The following is a 22444-nucleotide window of genomic DNA, read 5'->3' as shown; positions in this document are numbered from 1 at the left end:
GCAGAGGTTGCAGTGAGCTGAGATCGCACCATTGCACTCCAGCCTCGGCAATAAGAGCAAAATTCCGTCTCAAAAAAAAAAAAAAAAAACAAGAAACAAAAAACAAAAAAAACTTCAAGCCCCGTGAGCTGGCTTAGGCTGACTCCCGCAAGTAGATGCCTTAGTTTGCAACCCGTCTGGTGACACAATTAGGATTTTTAAAGTGCTCAGTGGCACAAGGAAAAGGGAGGAAGGGTGGAAACTCAAAGCCATGAGAAAGACAACGGCCTGGGCTGGCGCGGTGGCTCACGCCTGAAATCTCAGCACTTTGGGAAGCTGAGGTAGGAAGATCACTTGAGGTCAAGAGTTTGTGACCAGTCTGGCCAAGATGGTGAAACCCCATCTCCAGCAAAAAATACAAAAATGAGCTGGGCGTGGTGGTGCACGCCTGTGGTCCCATCTACTTGGGAGGCTGAGGTGGGAGAATGGCTTGAACCCGGGAGGTGGAGGTTGCAGTGAGCCAAGGTCACGCCACTGCACTCCAGCTTGGGGGACAAAGTGAGACCCTGTCTCAAAAAAATGAAAGACAAGTGCCTGCTTTTAAGTACAACTCAGGCCAAGGAAGGGCTCCTCCATGCAGAGGATCCTCACTGACAGCAGCAGGTAAACATTGCACCTGTGTCCTGCAGAGGCCCTCGGAGTCCCCCTTCCCTTTCCTCAGATAGGAAGGTTCAGATTCCCAGGGCTTAGGTCAGTTTGCAGAAATGTCTTTTCCCCCCTTTCTTTTTTTCCATAAACTCCATAGTTTAAAGCTTCTTTCCTGGAAAATAGCTGTCGGTGCCATGAAACTTTGCCTGTTGCACTAGAACGTCCTTTCTAGAATTTCTCCCTTACTCCGGCAGCAGCGACTTTCCATATGTCCTGGAGAAGAGAGTGTTTTACCTTGGCTTCCTCTCATTGGCTCAGGGCCGAGGATGATATATTTTAAGCCGTACATTTAAAAATAAAAGTCTTGGCAAGGGTTCTGATGAACTAAAACCATCAAGACATACTCGTTAGCCCAGGCTCCCATCTGCTTGGATTTCATAAGATTTCAAAGCCAATGCTGGAAAGAGAAAAAGAAGGCTGGGCATGGTGGCTCGTGGCTGTAATCCCAGCGCTTTGGGAGGCAGAGGCAGGAAGATCACTTGAGCCCAGCAGTTGGAGACCAGCCTGGGCAATATAGCTAGACTCTGTCTCAACAACAACAAAATTAGTCGGGCGTGGTGGCACGTGCCTATAGTCCCAGTTACTCGGGAGGCTAAGGCATGGGAACCTTGAAAATTTGAGGCAGGCCTCAGTTAATTTAGAAAGTTTATTTTGCCAAGGTTGAGGACGCACCCACGACACAGCTTCAGGAGGTCCTGACAACATGTGCCCAGGGTGGTTGGGGCACAGTTCGGTTTTATACATTTTAGGGAGACGTGAGACATCAATCAATATAGGTAAGAAGTACATTGGTTTGGTCTGGAAGGCAGGACAACTTGAAGCAAAGGCAGGAAGACAGGAAGCAGGGAGGGGGCTTGCAGGTCACAGGTAGGAGACAGACAAATGGTTGCATTCTTTTGAGTTTCTGATCAGCCTTTCCAAAGGAGGCCATCAGACATGCATTTATCTCAGTGAGCAGGGGGTGACTTTGAATAGAATGGGAGGCAGGTTGGCCCTAAGCAGTTTCCAGCTTCACTTTTCCCTTTAGCTTAGTGATTTGGGGTGGGGGCAGGGGCAAGATTTGTTTTCCTTTCACGGGCAGGAGAATCACTGGAGCTCAGGAGTTTGAGATTGTAGTGAGCTGTTTTAGCAGGATGAGCTGTGCACAAAACCCTTCAGACACCAAGATAGTGAAGGGAGTGGCTGTAATCAGCTGGGAGCATGGGCAGGCTAGCGTCTTAAAATCTGAGCTCCTCAGTGCTCAACTTCTGTCCCTTTTAAGGGCTCACAACTCTAAGGGGGTCCACGTGAGAGGGTCGTGATTGATTGAGCAAGCCAGGGGGTATGTGACAGGGGCTGCGAGCACTGGTGGTCAGAGTGAAACAGAACAGAACAGGAGGTTTCACAATGTCCTTCCACACAATGTCTGGAATCTATAGATAACATCAGTTCCTAGGTCAGGGGTCAAATTTTAACTACCAGGCTTAGGTCAGGCAGGCCCAGGCCTGGTTTCGGGTCTGGTTCCTAGGCGCCAGGCTACCTGCCTTTAGTTTCGCTTCTCTTTTTCTGAGTATAGAACAATATAAAACAATATGAGAGGGTCTCTCTCTTACCTCATTCCCCCGCTCTGAGACTCTCACTTTTTATTAGTGGGAGTTCTCACTCTTATTTTTGCCACTTATGTCTTCTTGTTGTTGTACCTGAGCGAGTTAGAGAAAACGCCACACTTTGAGACGAATTAAGAGTCCGTTTATTTAGCCGGCGGCCAAGAGATGGCTAATGCTCAGAGTTCTCTTGGCCCCGAAGAAGGGGCTAGATTTTCTTTTATACTTTGGTTTAGAAAGGGGAGGGGGGGTCTAGTTAAAACAATTTCACAGAAGTAAAGTAGGCAAAAAAGTTAAAAGGATAAATGGTTACAGGAAAGTAAACAGTTCTAGGTCTAGGGGCTTTAAGACTATTACAAGGTGATAGACACGAGGCTTTGGGTGTTATCAATGGGACGAATTCCTGGGAACTGCGGATATAGCTCGCCACAGTATCTTATCAGTTAACTGCATTCTTGGATGTGCTGGGAGTCAGCTTGCACGAGTTAAGTCCTTGAGGAAGGGGCTGCCAGGGAAAGAGCCAAGATGGAGTCTGTCTGGCTCTCTTAGCTAAGGGAGAGTCCATTCAGGTGGAAACACGCCTAAAAACAGGGTTAGTAAAAACAAGGTTGGGCATTACATTGTACAACAGATTGCTAGTGATTCATATAGTACACTTGTGCTGATGCATTTTGGTGAACTAAGGTAGCGATGAAGCTTTTTATCATTTGAAGAAGTACAGTTAGCAAATAAGGGAGCAGTAAGCAGGTTTCTGTTACTATTATAACTCCTATTAGAAGAGTTTTAAATCCTTCTAGTGCTGGGAACCACCTGGCTCCAGGGCCGAATCCGTGTTACACTTGCACGGGCACATGTGCCAGTTTTGTCATATTTCTAACTATGTCTTTAACTACTTGTCTTTAATTATCTATGTGTACACAGTAATTAGTAAGGTTAAATTTCTTGTAGACCTTTCTTTCGCCTGCTAGCAAGTAGTCGATCTATTGATCGATGGCAAGTAGCTGCTAGCCAATGTATTTTGATAGATAGCACTTCTTCTCCGAGTTTCTTGCTGGGCCAGAACAGTCAAGGCTTGACCGGTTTTATTAGTGATGATTTCTAAAACAGCTTGCAACTGTATGATTTGGTTGAGCATGTAAATGGGGGTCTGGTATCCCCATGACCTGTCTTATGTCTAAGTGGCAGGCCTATAGTATTGTATAATTTTTTTTTTTTTTTTTGAGACTGAGTCTCCCTCTGTCACCCAGGCTGGAGTGCAGTGGCGTGATCTCAGCTCACTGCAAGCTCCACCTCCCGGGTTCACGCCATTCTCCTGCCTCAGCCTCCTGAGTAGCTGGGACTACAGGCGCCCGCAATCATGAGTATTGTATAATTTTTTTAGGAGGCCATTCATCATCTTTTTAATTATCTATGGCTATGTTTCACTTTTCGCAGGAGGCATAGACAGGGAAGCCCAGGAGTTCACCTGTTTTTATGGGCAGTAGGAAGAAAGATGGTTTAATAGTGCCAATAACACAACTACCTGTCCACTGGTCAGGCAGCTTAGCATGGGCTGGATGTCTACATATCTAGTATAGCCCAGTGGGGGCCTCCAGCCCCAGTGGGATTCTGGGTGGGCCCAAACGGTCTGCAACTTTGGAAATTTACTGAATGGATTTTTATCTGTATGGCTTGAACTCCACATGTAACTGTTTTTGTGGTACCATTATACAGTTTTTGTCCGAGGCAACTAAGTCATCCTAAAGAATGAGTGAATTCTTTCCTTTTTTTTAACTATGCAATATTTTCTAATAATTGAGACTTTTAGAACCTAGAAATGATCAAGATGATTTCTTTTGGGCCGGGAATTCATCAGGAACTGGGTCTGTAGGCACTAATTCTTGGGCTTCTTATGGCCATTGATCTCCCATTACAGTTTCTCCACAAACATAACATGAAGTGACATTTAGAGACTGGGCTACGTGCTTGGCTAATTGCAAAAACGATTTCTGGTTTTTCCTGGAGTCTCTGGTACTGGCACATTTAGTTCATCATAGAAAGTCTGAAATACTGGTTCTGGAGAGAGTGTATGAACCTCCTCTTTTACTACGATATTTACTCTAGGATCTAGTCCTTTTCTATCCATGCCCAGAGATATGTGTTCTCTTTTTTTCTACCTTGGGTTTAAGGGATTTGTAATTACTAATTTTAAGGGGTTGCAGCTTCCACTCGTACAGGCAGGGCTGCCTTCTCCTTTTTGGAGCTAAACAGGATCTTTTTCATCCTTTTTCCAAGTAGTCCAGATGACACAAGACCAGTAATTACACACAGTTGCACATGAGCTTAATTCATGGCAGATATACTTATTTCCTGCCGTGTAACTTTTTTTTTTCAATTTAAAGAACCACATCTTATTCTATGCCGATTGCTATTGATAGTGGCACAAGCATTAAATTTTAGGGTTATATGCTTGGGGACCCATCTTTCTTCTGTCTTAGCTGTTACTTTACTTGCGTCGCCTAGAAAATGACCAGTCCTTAATTTTATTCTAAAAACTGTGATCATGGGAGGCTTAAAATGGGTCACAACAGGCATCAGGTTGGTTATTTCCTGAGCTACATACCTTGGATAGAATAGCATTATACAAACAAGTTTCTTTTAGAGTCCCGGTACACTTATAATAACCATAAAATAACAGGACTGTAGCAATCTTTTGTCCTACCTCAGTAACTTGATGTATATACTGGGAACAGTCCTCAGTCTAAGGAAGGTCAGTTGAAGTCCTTACTGTACAAGTCCAAATTTTAAGGAAAATGAGTCCCGCGATGAGTTGGCTCATGCTTCGGCCGTGTGTGGACCAGTCAGCTTCTGGGTGTGACTGGAGCAGGGCTTGTCGTCTTCTTCAGAGTTACTTTGCAGGAGTTGGCGAAGCTGCTCCCATCCACGTACAGCTCCCAGTCTACTGATGTTTAAGGATGGTCTCGGAGGTTGGGCCCCCTAGAATAAACTGAGTCCAACACTTCTACACAGTTATGTTTAACTGGGCTCTCTGATACCAGGAGCAAGGTGGCGGGGCTTAGGGTGTTGCAAACTTCGATGCTTATGCGGGGATTTTCACAGAGCAAGCTTTGGTATCTAGTTAGTCTAGCATTCATTAGCTAATGATGTCCTTTGGTATTTATTAAAGTCACCACAGTATGGGGGGACTTTAGGTTTTGCCTAAGAGTTAGCTTATCTGCTTCTTGTGCTAACAGGGCCGTTGCTGCCAGGGCCCTTAGACGTGGGGGCCGGCCTTTGGAAACCCCATCTAGTTGTTTTGAGAGATAGGCCACTGGCCTTGGCAGGGGCCCTACAGTCTGGGTTAAAACTGCAACTGCCTTTTTTTTTCTTTTTTTTTTTTTACTTTTTTTTCTGTTAGCAAAGCAGCTGCCGCTACAGATTGAATGCATCTGGGCCATCCACGGGTTACTGGGTTAAGGATTTTTGATAGGAAGGCCTCAATGCTTTCGGGATACGCCCTTGTTTACACTGACAACAAAGTGGAATTAGAGTGTTACCGGCTTATGGAGAATACCTTTAATTATCAATTATAGGTTTTAAATTTACCTTGGCTTTTAAAGAAATAGGGTATACTGTTTTTTTCTTAACTACTTGTATATTTCTCTCTTTCTCTTTTTCTTTCTCTCTTTGACTTTCTGTCTCTCTTAACTACTGTTGGGGGGAAGGGGTCTAAAACCAGCTGTGACTAAGTGTCTATGTACAGAAACTGGTCTGGGTGCCCCGGCTTTCAAGTTACTTTGTGCTGTACCTTTGAAACAAGGGCCCTGTCCAAGCTTCTTTCTGATGGCCAACCTACCTCTAATGCTGGCCGGTCTATTTCACACAAAGTTCTAAGATGTCCTGGTGTCATAGTAACACCGTAATCTCCCTCAAATCCTTTCTTGAAAATTTTCAATATAGTTCCTAGTAGGGTGGGCTTATTTGTTTCTGACCCATGCTTCTTTAAGACAAAACACCACACTCACTCCACACGCACACCACAAAACAAAGAACAGGTAAAAAGGGCACACACACACACTTTTGCAGTTTACACCAAACCAAAATCAAAACCAAAATCAGAGTATCCAGAAATCCAAGCCAGGTCAAAACCAAAACCAAAGTATCAAGCAATCTAAGTCAAGTCAAAAACAAAAACCAAAGTGCCGGTACAGGCACGCCGTGGGTGATCAGGCCACGCTTCCACTCAAATGGAGTGGGCAAGTTCTCAAGACCAGTCCCGTCAAGCAATTCAAACCAAGTCAAAACCAAAACGAAAGTGCCGGTACAGGCACGCCGTGGGTGATCAGGCCACGCTTCCACTCAAACGGAGTGGGCAAGTTCTCAAGACCAGTCCCGTCAAGCAATTCAAACCAAGTCAAAACCAAAACGAAAGTGCCGGTACAGGCACGCCGTGGGTGATCAGGCCACGCTTCCACTCAAACGGAGTGGGCAAGTTCCCAAGACCAGTCTTACGAAGTTTCAGATGTCTGGACTCCAGGTGCCAGTTCCTTCCCGGTGTTCAGCCACTGCATTGATCCTCCACGGGGGCCTGCCACACACTGCTCTGGGGGCGTCCCACCGGGGAAAATGCCTACCCGGGAGCACTCTCAGGATCCGTGTCGCTCCAGCTGGTTGGAGTCCCCCGCAGGGATGTTCCACAGGGCAGGCTAAAGCCACCTAAGGAGCTGCCTCAACTGTCCATTAATCACCTCACTTCCCGGTCAGGGAACCAAGAAATGTAGCAGGACGAGCCACGGACAAAACCCCTCAGACACCGAGATAGTGAAGGGAGTGGCTGTAATCAGCTGGGAGCATGGGCAGGCTAGCGTCTTAAAATCCGAGCTCCTCAGATGCTCAACTTCTGTCCCTTTTAAGGGCTCACAACTCTAAGGGGGTCCACGTGAGAGGGTCATGATCAATTGAGCAAGCCAGGGGGTATGTGACGGGGTCTGCGAGCACCGGTGGTCAGAGTGAAACAGAACAGAACTGGAGGTTTCACAATGTCCTTCCACACAATGTCTGGAATCTATAGATAACATCAGTTCCTAGGTCAGGGGTCGAATTTTAACTACCAGGCTTAGGTCAGGCAGGCCCAGGCCTGGTTTCGGGTCTGGTTCCTAGGCGCCGGGCTACCTGCCTTTAGTTTCGCTTCTCTTTCTTTTTCTGAGTATAAAACAATATGAGAGGGTCTCTGTCTTCCCTCAATGTGATCATGCCACTGCACTCCAGCCAGGACGACATGGTGAGAACTCATTTCTAAAAAAATAGAAAAAAAGAGTAGCGGCTGCCTGTGTGGAGCAACAGGACCACATCCCTCAGTGCAGTGGTTCTACTCCCTCCACTGAGCTGGCATCACGGGAACAGACGACCCAGTGGTGCCGGAAGCTGCTCTTGTGGCCCTGGGGAGCCTCCAGAAGGATCCTGCCATGCGGATCTGTGGGTCAGGCCTTGACTGACTCAGAAGTACAAAGAAGGTTCCCTCTGATCCGCCACTTTCTCCCCAGGTTTACAGCAAGACTATGATTCCCTGATGGGCTCTTCCTGCCTGCCGCATAGATGACATCAGGTCACCGAGACTGACTGCGGTATTGCAGTAAAGAAAGAGTTTAATTAACGTGAGGCCAGCCCCGTGGGAGATGGAGTTCCTACTCAAATCAGTCTCCCCAAAGGCTTGCAGGTTAGGCTTTTGATGGACAATCTGGTAGGCATGGAGCTAGGGGAGGGGTGCAGCTAAATGGTTGAGATGAAATGATAGGGGTATCACCTGGGCACTGTGGCTCATGCCTGTAATCCCAGCTCTTTGGGAGGCTGAGGCGGGAGGATCATTTGAGGCCAGGAGTTAGAGACCAGCCTGGGCAACAAAGTGAAACCCTTTTCTACAAAGAATTTTTAAAAATTAGCCAGGGAGTGATGTGGTGGCTCATGCCTGTAATCCCAGCATTTTGGGAGGCTGAAGTGGGTGGATCAACCGAGGTCAAGAGTTCGAGACCAGCCTGGCCAACATGGTGAAACCCCATCTCTACTAAAAATATAAAAATTAGTAGGGCATGGTGGGGCATGCCTGTAATCCCAGCTAATGGGGGTGTTGAGGCACAGGAATCGCTTGAACCCGGGAGGCAGAGGTTGCAGTGAGCCGAGATTGTGCCAGTGCACTCCAGCCTGGGCAACAGAGCGAGACTCCATCTCAAAAACAACAACAACAACAAGAAAACAACAACAACAGCCGAGCGCAGTAGCTCACACCTGTAATTTCAGCACTTTGGGAGGCCAGGGTGGATAACCTGAGTTCTAGACCAGCCTAACCAACATGGAGAGACCCTGTCTCTAGTAAAAATACAAAATTATCCAGGTGTGGTGGCGCATGCCTGTAATCCCAGCTATTCGGGAGGCTGAGGCAGAAGAATTGCTTGAACCTGGGAGGTGGAGGTTGCAGTGAGCCGAGATTGTGCCACTGCACTCCAGCCTGGGCAACAAGAGTGAAACTCCATCTCAAAAACAACCACCACCACCACAACAACAAAACAATTAGCCAGGCGTGGTGGCACATGCCTGTAGTTCTAGCTACTTGGGAGGCTGAGGTGGGAGGATCACTTCAATCACAGAGTTGGAGGCTGCAGTGAACTGTGATAGTGCCACTGCACTCCAGCACTCCAGCCTGGAGAATAGAGCCAGGCCCTGTCTCAAGAAAAAAAAAAAAAAAAAAAAAAAAAAAAAAGTGGGGCTGGGGGAGGGACAGCATTAGGAGATATACCTAATGTAAATGACGAGTTAATGGGTACAGCACACCAACATGGCACATATATACATATGTAACAAACCTGTACATTGTGCACATGTACCCTAGAACTTAAAGTATAATAAAAATATTACACACACACACACATATATATATATACACATATATATATATATATATAAAGAAAAATCTTACAGGTATGGAGAACAGTCCTCCTGTGCTGAGTCTGCCTCTGGGTGGGGCCACAGGATTGGCTGGGTCACAAGTCACGGGTCCCAGTAGGGCCACTCAGTTGCCAATGTGAAAGGAAAATAAATCTAGGGACCCCCAAATCACAAAGGGAAAAGTCAAGCTGGGAACTGCTCCTGGCAAACCTGCCTTCCACGCTAGTCAAAGTCATCCCTCTGCTCACTAAGATAAACGCATATCTGGTTGCCTCCTTTGTAAAGGCTAGTCAGAAATGCAAAAGAACACAACCATTTGTCTCTTATCTACCTATGACTTGGGAGCCCTCTCCCTGCTTCAAGTTGTCCCACACTTCCAAGTCAAACCAATGGACACCTTACATATATTGATTGATGTTGCACGTCTCCCTGAAATATGTCACACCAAACTGTGCCCCGACCATTTTGGGCACATATTATCAGGACCACCTGAGGCTGTGTCACAGCATGTGTCCTTAACTTTGACAAAATAAACTTCCTAAATTGACTGAGACCAGTCTCATATATTTGGGGTTCACACCAGAAAGTTTGAAAAAAAAATCTCAAAAGACCAATCTCGTCTGGTCACGGTGGCTCGTGGCTGTAATCCCAGCACTCTGGGAGCCCGAGGCGGGTGGATCATCTGAGGTCAGGCGTTTGAGACCAGCCTGGCCAATATGATGAAACCCCGTCTCTACTAAAAACACAAAAATTACCCGGGCATGGTGGCGGGTGCCTATAATCCCAGCTACATGGGAGGCTGAGGCAGGAGAATGGCTTGAACCCAGGAGGCGGAGGTTGCAGTGATCTGAGATCGTGCCATTGCACTCCAGCCTGGGAGACAAAAGTGTCTCAAAAAGAAAAAAAGGCCAATCTTAGGTTCTACAATAGTGATGTTATCTATTGGAGCAATTGAGGAAGTCACAAATCCAGCTGCCTCTGGCTATATGGTTCCTGGGCAGTAAAGGATTATAGGCCCAGAGCAGTGGCTCACGCCTGTAATCCCAACACTTTGGGAGGCCAAGGTGGGAGGATCCTTTGAGCCCAGGAGTTGCAGACCAGCCTGAGCAACACGGTGAAACCCCCATCTCTATAAAAAATACAAAAAATTAGCTGGGCATGGTGGCACGTGCCTGTGGTCCCAGCTACTTAGGAGGTTGAGGCAGGAGGATCACCTGAGCTCAGGCAATGGAGGTTGCAACTGAGCCAAGTTCATACCACTGTACTCCAGCCTAAGCAACAGAGTGAGACCCTGTCTGAAAAAAAGAAAGAAAGAAAGAAAGAAAAAAAGAAAGAAACAAACAAACAAACTACACTGCTGGGCGGCACGGTGGCTCACACCTATAATCCCAGCACTTTGGGAGGCAGAGATGGGCAGATCACAACGTCAGGAGTTCAAGACCAGCCTGGCCAACATAGTGAAACTCTGTTACTACTAAAAATACAAAAATTAGCTGGGCATGGTGGCACACGCCTGTAGTCCCGGCTACTCAGGAGGCTGAGGCAGGAGAATCGCTTGAACCTGCGAGGCGGAGGTTGTGGTGAACCGAGATAGCACCACTGTGCTCCAGCCTGGGTGACAGAGTGAGACTTTTTCTCAAAAAGAAAAAAAAAAAAGAAAGAAAGAAATTACAGCTACATTTATTCAGGCCTGTCCCATAATATTATTCTTGTGGCCTTTCATTAGTCTTTGAAAGGCAGTTTTTGGTCCCTGAGCGAGGAGGGTTAGTGTCAGGAAAGGACTATTAGCATCCTTGCTTTCAAGTTGAATTACAAACGAAATTCCTCCATGGTTAGCTTGGCTCACGCCCAGGAATGAGCAAGGGCCGCTAGAGATCAGAAGCAAGGTGGAGTCTACTCTCTGTCAGATTTCTCCTACTGTCACCATTTTTCTTTTTCTTTTCTTTTCTTTTCTTTTTTTTTTTTTTTTTTTTTTGAGACGGAGTCTCGCTCTGTCGCCCAGGCTGGAGTGCAGTGGCGCAATCTCGGCTCACTGGAAGCTCCGCCTGCCGGGTTCATACATTCTCCTGCCTCAGCCTCCCAAGTAGCTGGGACTACAGGCACCCGCCACCACGCCCGGCTAATTTTTTGTATTTTTAGTAGAGACGGGGTTTCACCATGTTAGCCAGGATGGTCTGGATCTCCTGACCTCGTGATCCACCCACCTGGGCCTCCCAAAGTGCTGGGATTACAGGCGTGAGCCACCGCGCCAGCCAACTGTCACCATTTTTCAAAGGCAGTTTCAAGACACCTGTGAAAGGAAAATAAATCTCAGGACACCCAAATCACTAAGCCAAGGGAAGTCAAGCTGGGAACCATGTCAGGAAAACCTGCCTCCCATTCTACTCCTAAATAAAATAGGTACAAAGAAAAGAGCGCGCCCGGCCAACTGTCACCATTTTTCAAAGGCAGTTTCAAGACACCTGTGAAAGGAAAATAAATCTCAGGACACCCAAATCACTAAGCCAAGGGAAGTCAAGCTGGGAACCATGTCAGGAAAACCTGCCTCCCATTCTACTCCTAAATAAAATAGGTACAAAGAAAAGAGCATATGTATCTCCCTCACAATTTGCTCACAGGAAAATTCCTTGTGGACAAAGGACAGAAAACTCAGTCATCCCTCTGAGGCTGCCCTGAGACAAATGCACATCTGATTGCTTCCTCTGCCCTATTGTTTATGTAAAAATGCAGATTCGCTGAGCCAGACTCAATTGTGTATTCAGTGGAAGGCTGACCAAGGACTCAAAAGAATGCAACTTTTGTCTCTCTCTCTCTTTTTTTTTTTGAGATGGAGTCTCACCCTGTCACCCAGGCTGGAGTGCAGTGGCGCTATCTCCACTCACCGCATCCTCCACCTCCCGGGTTCAAGCCATTCTCCTGCCTCGGCCTCCCGAGTAGCTGGGACTGCAGGCACCCACCACCACGCCCGGCTAATTTTTTATTTTTAGTAGAGACGGGGTTTCACCATGTTGGCCAGGCTGGTCTCAAACTCCGGACCTCAGGTGATCGGCCCGCCTCGGCCTCCCAAAGTGCTGGGGTTACAGGCGTGAGCCACCACGGCTGGCCTCACACATACTGATTGATGTCTCATGTCTCCCTGAAGTGTATGAAAGCAAGCTGTGCCCGACCACCTTGGGCACACGCCCTCGGGTCCTCCTGAGGCTGTCACAGGCGCGTCTGTAAACCCGGCAAAATAAACTTTCCACATTGGCTGAGAGGTGTCTTGGAAGCTTTGGGCTCACACACTGGCTGCCTGTGTCAGTCCCTCAGCGAGGCACAGCCGTCCCCAGCTTGTCTATACCCCCAGATTTGTCCCGCCCACAGTATTCCCCAGGTGAAAAGATAGCCCAGAGCGTTCTGTGCTCTGCTAGGCTTGCACAGAGAGACCTGAGCTCGGGACTTCACTCGTGCCCTCCACCCATGCCCAGCGCAATTGTTTAGCCATGTAGTCCCTGAATACCTGCTTCACTCATTACAATCACGTTTCTAAATTTGTGGAATTTGTGATACAAAGAACAAGCCAATAAATCGCTTATGTATTTTAATGTAAATTGTTGGCGAGGAATTTAGCAACTGCCTCTTTTTTCCTTTAAAAATCCACTTGTTAAGGCGGGGCGCGGTGGCTCATGCCTGTAATCCCAGCACTTTGGCAGGAGAGGCGGGCGGATCACGAGGTCAGGAAATTGAGACCATCCTGGCTAACACAGTGAAACCCCGTCTCTACTAAAAATACAAAAAAATTAGCCGGGCGTGGTCAACGGGCGCCTGTAGTCCCAGCTACTCGGGAGGCTGAGGCAGGAGAATGGCGTGAACCCGGGAGGCAGAGCTTGCAATGAGCCGAGATCGCGCCACTGCACTCCAGCCTGGGCGACAGAGCAAGACTCCGTCTCAAAACAAAAAAACAAAAACCAAGAAACAAAAAACAAAAAACCCACTTGTGGGCAGGTGCGGATGGCTCATGCCTATAATTTCAGCTCTTTGGGAGGCCAAGGCAGGCCAGATCATTTGAGGTCATTTGAGGTCAGGAGTTTGAGACCAGCCTGGCCAACATGGCAAAACCCCATCTCTACCAAAAAAAAAAAAAAAAAAAAAAAATTAGCTGGGCGTGATGGCGTGCACATGTAATCCCAGGTACTCAGGAGGCTGAGGCAGGACAATCGCTTGAACTCGGGAGATGGAGGTTGCACTGAGCCAAGATGGCACCACTGCAGTCCAGCCTGGGCAATAGAGTTAGATTCTGTCTCAGAATTTAAAAAAAAAAAATCCCACTTGAGGCCAGGCACAATGGCTCATACCTGTAATCCCAGCACTTTGGGAGGCCAAGGCAGATGGATTACTTGAGGCCAGGAGTTTGATACCATTTCGGGTGTGAATGTGGAAAATCTGAGACAGGTTTTTTTTTTTTTTTTGAGATGGAGGCTTGCTCTGTCGTCCAGGCTGGAGTGCAGTGGCGCGATCTCCGCTCACTGAAAGCTCTGCCTCCTGGGTTCAGGCCATTCTCCTGGCTCAGCCTCCCAAGTAGCTGGGACTACAGGCGCCTGCAACCATGCCCGGCTAATTTTTTGTATTTTTAGTAGAGACGGGGTTTCACCATGTTAGCCAGGACGATCTCGATCTCCTGACCTCGTGATCTGCCCGCCTGGGCCTCCCAAAGTGCTGGGATTACAGGCGTGAGCCACCGTGCCCGGCTGAGACAGGTCTCTTGTTAATTTAGAAAGTTTATTTTGCCAAGGTTGGGCAGGGACCTGTGACACCGCCTCAGGAAGTCCTGATTGAAAGATTCTCCCAGGGGCCTGAAAGCTTGAGGGAATGAATGACTCCTCCTCCTCAGGCCCAGTCCCAACGCGCAAACTTGCACCAGCAGCAAGATAGCAGAGGCAGGAAGAGAGCTGGCTGGAAGACACATACTCTCTGAAGATCAAGGGGGAGGCCGTCCGCGTACTACATAGCAGTCACGTCAGGCTGGGACAATTCCTGTTTACAGAGAACTATAAAAGCCCTGCCCCCTCCTCACTTGGGGCTGATGCCATTCTAGGCCTCAGTCTGTCCGCATCCAGGCGCTTATTAAAACAGCGTGTTGCTCCACACCGCCTCATGTTGTCTGTTGGCGCGCTCTCCGGGTTCCAACCAATGCAAGAGCCTTGGGTCTGGCCCTGAAACCCGCGAGGGGCTTCCGTCCACGTCCCCAGTGGACCTACCACCCCTCCATCTGGGAGAGCAGGCCACAGCAGCCGGACAAAGGAAGCTCCTCAGCCTCTAGTCGCCTCTCCGTGCATGCACATCGGTCACTGATCTCGCCTACTGGTAAGTTTCCTGGGAGCCCAGTTAACAGGGAAAAATCCACACGGCCTCTCTTGGTTTCTCCAGCCCCAAAATCCAACATGGGTCCAAGAAGGCTATGGCATGGCTGGGCGTGGTGGTTCACGCCTGTAATCCCAGCACTTTGGGAGGCCAAGGCCGTTGGATTCACGAGGTCAGGAGTTCGAGACCAGCCTGGTCAACATGGTGAAACTCCGTCTCTACTAAAAATAGAAAAATTAGCTGGGCACAGTGGCAGGCCCCTGTAATCCCAGCTACTCGGGAGGCTGAGGCAGGAGGATCGCTTGAACCCCAGAGGTGGAGGTTGCAGTGAGCAGAGATCGCGCCACTGCACTCTAGCTTGGGTAACAGAGCAAGACTCTGTCTCAAAAAAAAAAAAAAAATGCTAAGGTGTGTGCCAGGCACTCGCTGATCATCTGGTCTTAGGGGGACTCTAAGCCAGTTGATCCCATTCTGGGAATGAAAAAGGCAGAGGTGACAAACGCTCCTTTTATCGTCTCCCTCCGGCTGTCCAGGACGGTCTGCTTTTCCCGTTCTCCTGAGCCTACCCTCCATTATGGAAAATTCCCAGTCTTCCATTCCAAAGGACAGCCCTCTAGGCTGCCTCATGAAAAACCTGCAAACCTCAGACCTCAGGCAAGATATCCCTCTAAGCACCTTGTTCTTTTATTGCAATTCAGTCTGGCCACAGTACAAATTGGACAGTGGGTCCAAATGGGCCACAAATGGAACATACGACTTTACAATTTTAACTGACTTAAGCAATTATTGCTGACGGCTGGAAAAATGGGGAGAAATTCCTTATATCCAGGCCTTGTTCACACTCAGATTACAACCCGGCCTCTGCTCTTGCTCACCTGTTCAAATCCTCCCCCTCCATTCTCGCCGCCCTGATCGCCGTTCTCCTCCCGACCCTAACTCTTTTTCCTTGTTGGATCCAGCCAACTGCTGCCCACCCCTTCCAGCCCCTGCCTCTTCCTCTCAACCGTCTTCTTTAATCCCCTAAGCCTCCTCTTTGTCTTCCCAGCCAGCACCGCCTCCAAGAGTATCCACTTCTTTTCCTACACCATCCTCTCCTCAGGACAATTCTTGCACTGCCTGTACCCATTCTCCTCCCCCACCGCTCTCTCCTGAGGCCTGTAAACCCACCCCGCCACCTTCCGCTCCTATCTATCCTCTGCTGCCTATTAACTCAACCCCCCTTCCCCCTTCAAACCCTCCGCAGGAACCACTTCCGGCTTTTCTTTCCCGCCTATACTCATTCAGGCGTTGCTTTTGGCCCATGCCCCACCCTTACTTCAGCGTCTGTGCTAGAATGCCCCCTTCGGGAAGTAGCAGGAACTGAAGGTCTTATTAGAGTTCATGTTCCCTTCTCCCTCACTGATCGCTCTTGAATTCACAAAAGACTCGGTTTATTTCCAGAATACCCTGCCTCTTATATTAGAGAGTTTCAGTACCTTACCCAGTCTTATGAACTAACTTGGCATGACCTCTACATTATCCTCTCTTCCACCCTCACCCCAGAAGACTGGGACCGTATCTGGACCCTAGCTCAGGCACATGCTGATACAATTCATCACCAAGCTGCCGCCCAGCCTGCTGGCACAGAGGCAGTCCCCAGCCAGGACCCCCACTGGGATTATCAAGATGGGGCCTTTGGATGCTGCCATCGAGACCACATGATTGTGTGTCTCCTTGCAGGACTCAAAAAGTGTGCCCATAAAGCGGTAAACTGTGAAAAACTTTCAGAAATCACCCAAGGTCCTGACGAAAACCCAGCCCTTTTTCCTCTCTTGTTTAACGGAAGCCATGAGAAAATATACCAACCTAGACCCAGCCAGCCCAGAAGGAACCACTATCTTAAACCTTCGGTTCATCTCCCAACCCATCCCTGATATCCAGCTCAAGCTTCAGAAGCTTGACGATGGCCCTCAAACCCCACAATGAGACCTTCTCAATTTAGCCCTCAAAGCCTTCAATAATTGTGATGAGGAAAGTGAAAGGCAAAAACAGGCAGAGTTTCGAATGCTTGCCTCCGCCATCGGGGGCCCTGCAGGCCCACGGGGCCGCAGCTCCACACGGGAGCCTCCTAGCAAGCCACCTCCACCTGGCACCTGTTTCAAGTGTGGCAGTGAAGGCCACCGGTCCAGACAATGCCCAAACCCAGGTAAGCCCCCCAGGCCGTGCCCCCTCTGCAGAGGACCCCACTGGAAGTCGGACTGTGAGCGGCCCCTGCAAGGACCGCCTCCATCCCTTCCTGAGCCGGCCAAAACCTACTCGATCTCATCCGCCTTGCCGCTGAAGACTGACAGTGCCCTGGAACGGACACCCGGCAACTACCATTGCCTCATCTGAGCCAAGGGTAACCCTGATAGCGGCAGGTAGGCCGGTGTGTTTTTAAAATTAATATCAAGTCAACCTACTCTGCTTTACCTAATTTTTCAGGACTCACCGAGTCCTCCCAGGTCTCTGTTGTGGGAATTGATGGACAACTGATGGTCTCCAAATCCCGAGCCCCCCTCCACCCTTCTGCTCCCTTCATGCCTTTTCCTTCACTCACTCTTAGTCCTGCCCTCATGCCCAACTCCACTCCTAGGCAGAGCCATGCTTTCAAAACTCCACACCACTCTCCACTCCCACGTTCCCCATAGTACCCAACGCATCCACCCAGACCCCTCCAGGGCTTCTAACTTTCTTCTACTCCTGCAACTTCCCACCCTAAAACATGCAACCTTTCCTTATCCCCCATCTGTGGTTAACCCCGCTGTTTTGAGATACTTCCACACCCTCAGTTGCAAAACACCACACCCCCTTCTGCATTACCCTTAAAATCCCCACCCAGTTCCTATCACAGAAGCAGTATCCAATCCCCTAAGCAGCTCTTGTAGGCCTATAGCTTATCATTTCTCGCCTCCTCGCCAGTCACCTCCTCCGCCCAACAAACTCCCTTTTAAACACACCAATTCTACCTGTTAAAAAGCCAGATGGAACTTACCGCTTAGTCCAGGACTTCAGGCTCATTAACCAAACTGTACTCCCAGTATGTCCAGTAGTTCCTAACCCATACACTTTACTTTCCAAAATTCCCTCCAATACCACCCATTTTTCTGTCCTAGACCTAAAGGATGCTTTTTTCCACAATTCATTTGCACCCTGATTCTCAAGACCTCTTTGCTGTTATGTGGGAAGACCCCAACACCCACCTTTCACATCAGCTCACTGGTGCCTACTACCTCAAGGTTTTAGAGACAGCACCCACCTTTTTGGACAGGCCCTTGCTCATGACCTCTGTACCTATCCCTAAAACCGTCCACTCTCCTTGATGATCTGCTCCTGTGTAGCCCCTCTCAAAAAGACTGCAACGCCCATACTATCTCTCCTTTAAACTTCTGGCAGAGTGGGGGTATCAGGTATCCCCTAAAAAAGCGCAAACATGCACCCCCTCAGTCATCTATCTAGGCCTAGCTCTTACCCCATGAACCCAAGGGCTCACAACAGACCACATATCCCTCTTCCAGTCCCTCCCGCCTCCGCAAACTAAGCAAGAAATTCTCTCTTTTCTAGGACTAGCGGGATATTTCAGGCTCTGGGTTCCCTCCTTCGCTCTACTAGCCAAACTGTTATACCAAGCTGCTAAAGGCCCTCTCCATGAGCCTTTAAACCCTGCACAGCCTATTACCCAACCTTTCTGCCTACTCCAGAAGTCTGTCACCCCAGCCCCCATCCTCACCCTCCCAGACCTCACCAAACCTTTCTCCCTCTATCCCGACGAACTCGCACTACGTGTTCTAACCCAGTCTAAGGGACCCGCCCTCCAGGTTGTTGCCTACCTCTCTAAACAGCTCGAAACCACAGTTCTCGGATGGGCTGCTTGCTTCCAAGCACTGGTGGCAGCTGCTGTCCTCACCCTTGAAAGCCTAAAACTATCTCTTGATGCCAACCTAACAGTTTAGTCAGCCCATAACATCAAAGACATGCTAGCTCACCGCAGCGTACTAAGTCTCATCTCTGCCCCACGGCTCCTCCAACTGTATGCTTTATTCATAGAAACCCCCCAGATCACCGTGCTAACCAGCTCCTGTCTAAACCCGGCCACACTCTTACCTGAAGCCACTACCTCCCAAGACCCTGCACACTTCTGTGTGGACACTGTTCAAACTTTTCTTACCTTTTCCAAACCTAACAGACCAACCCCTTCCAGATGCCTCCTTTACTTGGTTTGTAGATGGCAGCTCCTTCCTACATCAAGGACGCCAACATGCTGGCTATGCTATAGTGTCACCCACCCACGCTATTGAAGCTAATCTGCTCCCCCTAGGAACCACCTCCCAAAAGGCTGAACTCATCGTCCTCACTTGAGCTCTCACTCGAGCAGCTGGACATGTATTCAGATTCTCATTATGCGTTCCACGTAGTGCACTCACACTTGTCCATCTGGAAAGAAGGGGGTTTCCTAACTGCAAACAACACCCCTGTCATAAATGCTCTCATCAGCAAGCTCCTTCAGGTTGCCAGGCTCCCGCAGAAACTTGCCATCATTCACTGCAGGGGCCACCAAACCCCAGACAATCCTATATTGGCCAGAAATGCTTTAGCAGATAGAGTAGCCAAACAAATGGCCCTACAACCCGTGCAAGGTCGGTTTCTTTCCCTGTCCTCGTTCTCTCCTCTTTACTCCCCAGAAGAAAAGGAGGACTGCCAAGCCCAAAACCTTCAAAAACAAGGACCACGGTATGTCAAGGAAGTGCGCTTCGCTGTCCTCACTCTCAAACAATCCCTGTCCTCCAAAGCCTCCACAACTCTTTCCATGTCGGGTACAAAGCTGTCCTGCAACGTCTCCGCCCTATCCTCATTTGTCCTCATCTTTCCAGCCCTGTTCGAGAGATCACCCAGTCCTGCTCTATCTGCCACTCAATGTCACCCCAGGGTTCCCTCTGGCCACCGCCTTTTCCTACCCACCAAGCCCAGGGCAAGGTACCCGGGCAGGATTGGCAGGTAGACTTATTCACATGCCGCCCCATAAATGGCTCCGCTATCTTCTAGTCTTTGTCTGTACTTTCTCCAGGAGGGTAGAAGCATTCCCAACAACTTCAGAAGGTGCAAATATCATCACACAAACTCTCAACATGCATATAATTCCCTGTTTCAGACTCCCAACATCCATCCGGTCCAATAACGGGCCTGCCTTTATCAGCCAAATCACCCAAGGCGCCTCTACATCCTTGGGAATAAAATGGGTTCTCCACACACCCTACCAGCCTCAATCTTCAGGCTAAGTTGAAAAGGTCAACTCTGTCCTTAAAGCCCAACTCACCAAGCTCACTCTAGAAATCTGCCAGTTGTGGATGAGAAGTCTCCCTTTCGCCCTCATGAGACTCTGGCAACACCAAAGGCAGCCTTTTTGTATAGTCCCTTTGAGGTCATGTATGGCCGAACTTTTGTCCTAGGGCCTCCACCCTTAACAGACTCTCAGCCACTCGGGAATTACCTCCCCTCCTTCATCCAGACACGGTCTTTCATTCGTGAAGCAGTGAGTGAGGCCATGCCTCTCCCTGCCGAGACCGCCTTATCCTCTCAACATCATAACTGTCTTGCAGGCACAGACGTGTTTATCGGCCAACCTGACCCTCACAAAAAGCTACCACCGAAGTGGACAGGCCCCTACACTGTGATACTCAGCACACCAACTGCAGTGAGAGTCCGAGGACTCCCCAGCTGGATCCATCGCACCAGGGTCAAGCTCACCCCCAAGGCGGCTTCTTCCTCCAAAACATTAACAGCTAAGTGTTCGTCTGGGCCAATTTCTCCTACCAAGTTTAAATTAACCAACATTTTTTTCTTAAAACCAAAACACAAGGAAGACTAACCACGTGCTTCCAGGAATGGCCTGTATCTACCCAACCACTTTCTATACCTCTCTTCCAACCAAAAGTCTTAATACGGGAATATCCCTCACCACGACCCTAATACTGTCAGTAGCTGTCCTGCTGTCCACAGCAGCCCCTCCGAGCTGCCGTGAGTGTTATCAGTCTTTGCACTACAGAGGGGAGATGCAACAATACTTTACTTACCATACTCATATAGAAAGATCCTGTTATGGAAACTTAATCGAGGAATGTGTTGAATCAGGAAAGAGTTATTATAAAGTAAAGAATCTAGGAGTATGTGGCAGTCGTAATGGGGCTATTTGCCCCAGAGGGAAGCAGTGGCTTTGCTTCACCAAAATTGGACAGTGGGGAGTAAACACTCAGGTGCTTGAGGACATAAAGAGAGAACAGATTATAGCCAAAGCCTCAAAACCAACAACTCCCCCTGAAAATCGCCCGCGGCATTTCCATTCCTTTATACAAAAACTATAAGCAGATGCATTCCTTCCTAAGCCAGGAAAAAACCTGTTTGTAGATCTAGGAGAACCATTGTGCTTACCATGAATGTGTCCAGTTGTTGGGTATGCAGGGGAGCTTTATGAGTGAACAGTGGCTGTGGGACGGGATAGACATTCCCCCTTACTTACTGGCATCCCAAAACTCCAGACTCACTTTCACTCCTCAGGAATGCCCGCAGTCCTGGACACTTATCAACCCAGTATGAGGGACGGTGTGCATATCCCGCAAGTGGACTGATAAAACCCATCGCTCCGTAGGTGAAAACCCGTCACCAAACCCTAACAGTCAATGCCTCCATAGCTGAGTGGTGGCCAAGGTTACCCCCCGGAGCCTGGTCTCCTTCTAACTTAAGCTACCTCAATTGTGTCTTGTCAAAAAAGGCCTGGTACTGTACAAACACCACTAACCCTTATGCCGCATACCTCCGCCTAAGTGCACTATGCGACAATCCTAGGAACACCAGCCGACAATGGACTGCCACTGACGGATTCCTGTGGATATGGGGAACCCAGGCTTACTCACAGCTACCTTATCACTGGCAAGGTACTTGCTTCCTAGGCACAATTCAACCTGGATTCTTTTTATTCTGAAGCAGGCGGGCAACACCCTCAGAGTCCCTGTGTATGATAACCAGAGAAAAACGATCCTTGGAGGTAGGAGGGAGCCAAAGATTGTGAGAGGACGAGTGGCCTCCGCAACGGATCATTGAATACTATGGTCCTGCCACTTGGGCAGAGGATGGTTCATGGGGTTATCGCACTCCCATATATATGCCAAATAGAGCGATTAGACTACAAGCTGTTCTAGAGATAATCACTAACCAAACTGCCTCAGCCCTAGAAATGCTCGCGCAACAACAAAACCAAATGCGCGCGGCAATTTATCAAAACAGGCTGGCACTAGACTACTTGTTAGCAGAAGAGGGTGCGGGCTGTGGTAAGTTGAATATCTCCAATTGCTGTCTTAACATAGGCAATAATGGAGAAGTGGTTCTAGAAATCGCTTCAAACATCAGAAAAGTAGCCCGTGTACCAGTCCAAACCTGGAAGGGATGGGACCCAACAAACCTTCTAGGAGGGTGGTTCTCTAATTTAGGAGGATTTAAAATGCTGGTGGGGACAGTCATTTTCATCACGGGGGTCCTCCTGCTTCTCCCCTGTGGTATCCCATTAAAACTCTTGTTGAAACTACAGTTAACCTCCTGACAATACAGACGATGCTCCTGCTACAGCGGCACGATGGATACCAACCCGTCTCTCAAGAATACCCCAAAAATTAAGTTTTTCTTTTTCCAAGGTGCCCACGCCACCCCTATGTCACGCCTGAAGTAGTTATTGAGAAAGTCGTCCCATCCCCTTTTCTATAACCAAATAGACAGGAATGGAAGATTCTCCTCGGGGCCTGAAAGCTTGCGGGATGAATAACTCCTCCTCCTCAGGCCCAGTCCCAAGGTACAAACTTGCACCAGCAGCAAGATAGCAGAGGCAGGAAGAGAGCTGGCTGGAAGACACG

At 48.7% G+C, this 22444-nt stretch overlaps 1 protein-coding gene across 1 annotated transcript; it reads left to right on the top strand.

Annotated features, from left to right (window-relative positions):
* Positions 1–14278: 14278 nt before the first annotated feature.
* ERVH48-1 (endogenous retrovirus group 48 member 1, envelope) lies at positions 14279–22177 on the top strand. The gene is given in 2 exon segments (NM_001309182.1): positions 14279–14531; positions 20144–22177. A coding segment is annotated over 1 exon segment (477 nt). The 5' UTR covers positions 14279–14531; positions 20144–20428; the 3' UTR covers positions 20906–22177.
* Positions 22178–22444: the final 267 nt, after the last annotated feature.

The sequence above is a fragment of the Pan paniscus genome, chromosome 22 (genome assembly GCF_029289425.2).
Source record: "Pan paniscus chromosome 22, NHGRI_mPanPan1-v2.0_pri, whole genome shotgun sequence".
NCBI classification, from domain to species: Eukaryota; Metazoa; Chordata; class Mammalia; order Primates; family Hominidae; genus Pan; species Pan paniscus.
The sequence above is the reverse complement of the archived record's forward strand: the minus strand, read 5'-3'. Positions and strand labels throughout refer to the sequence as shown.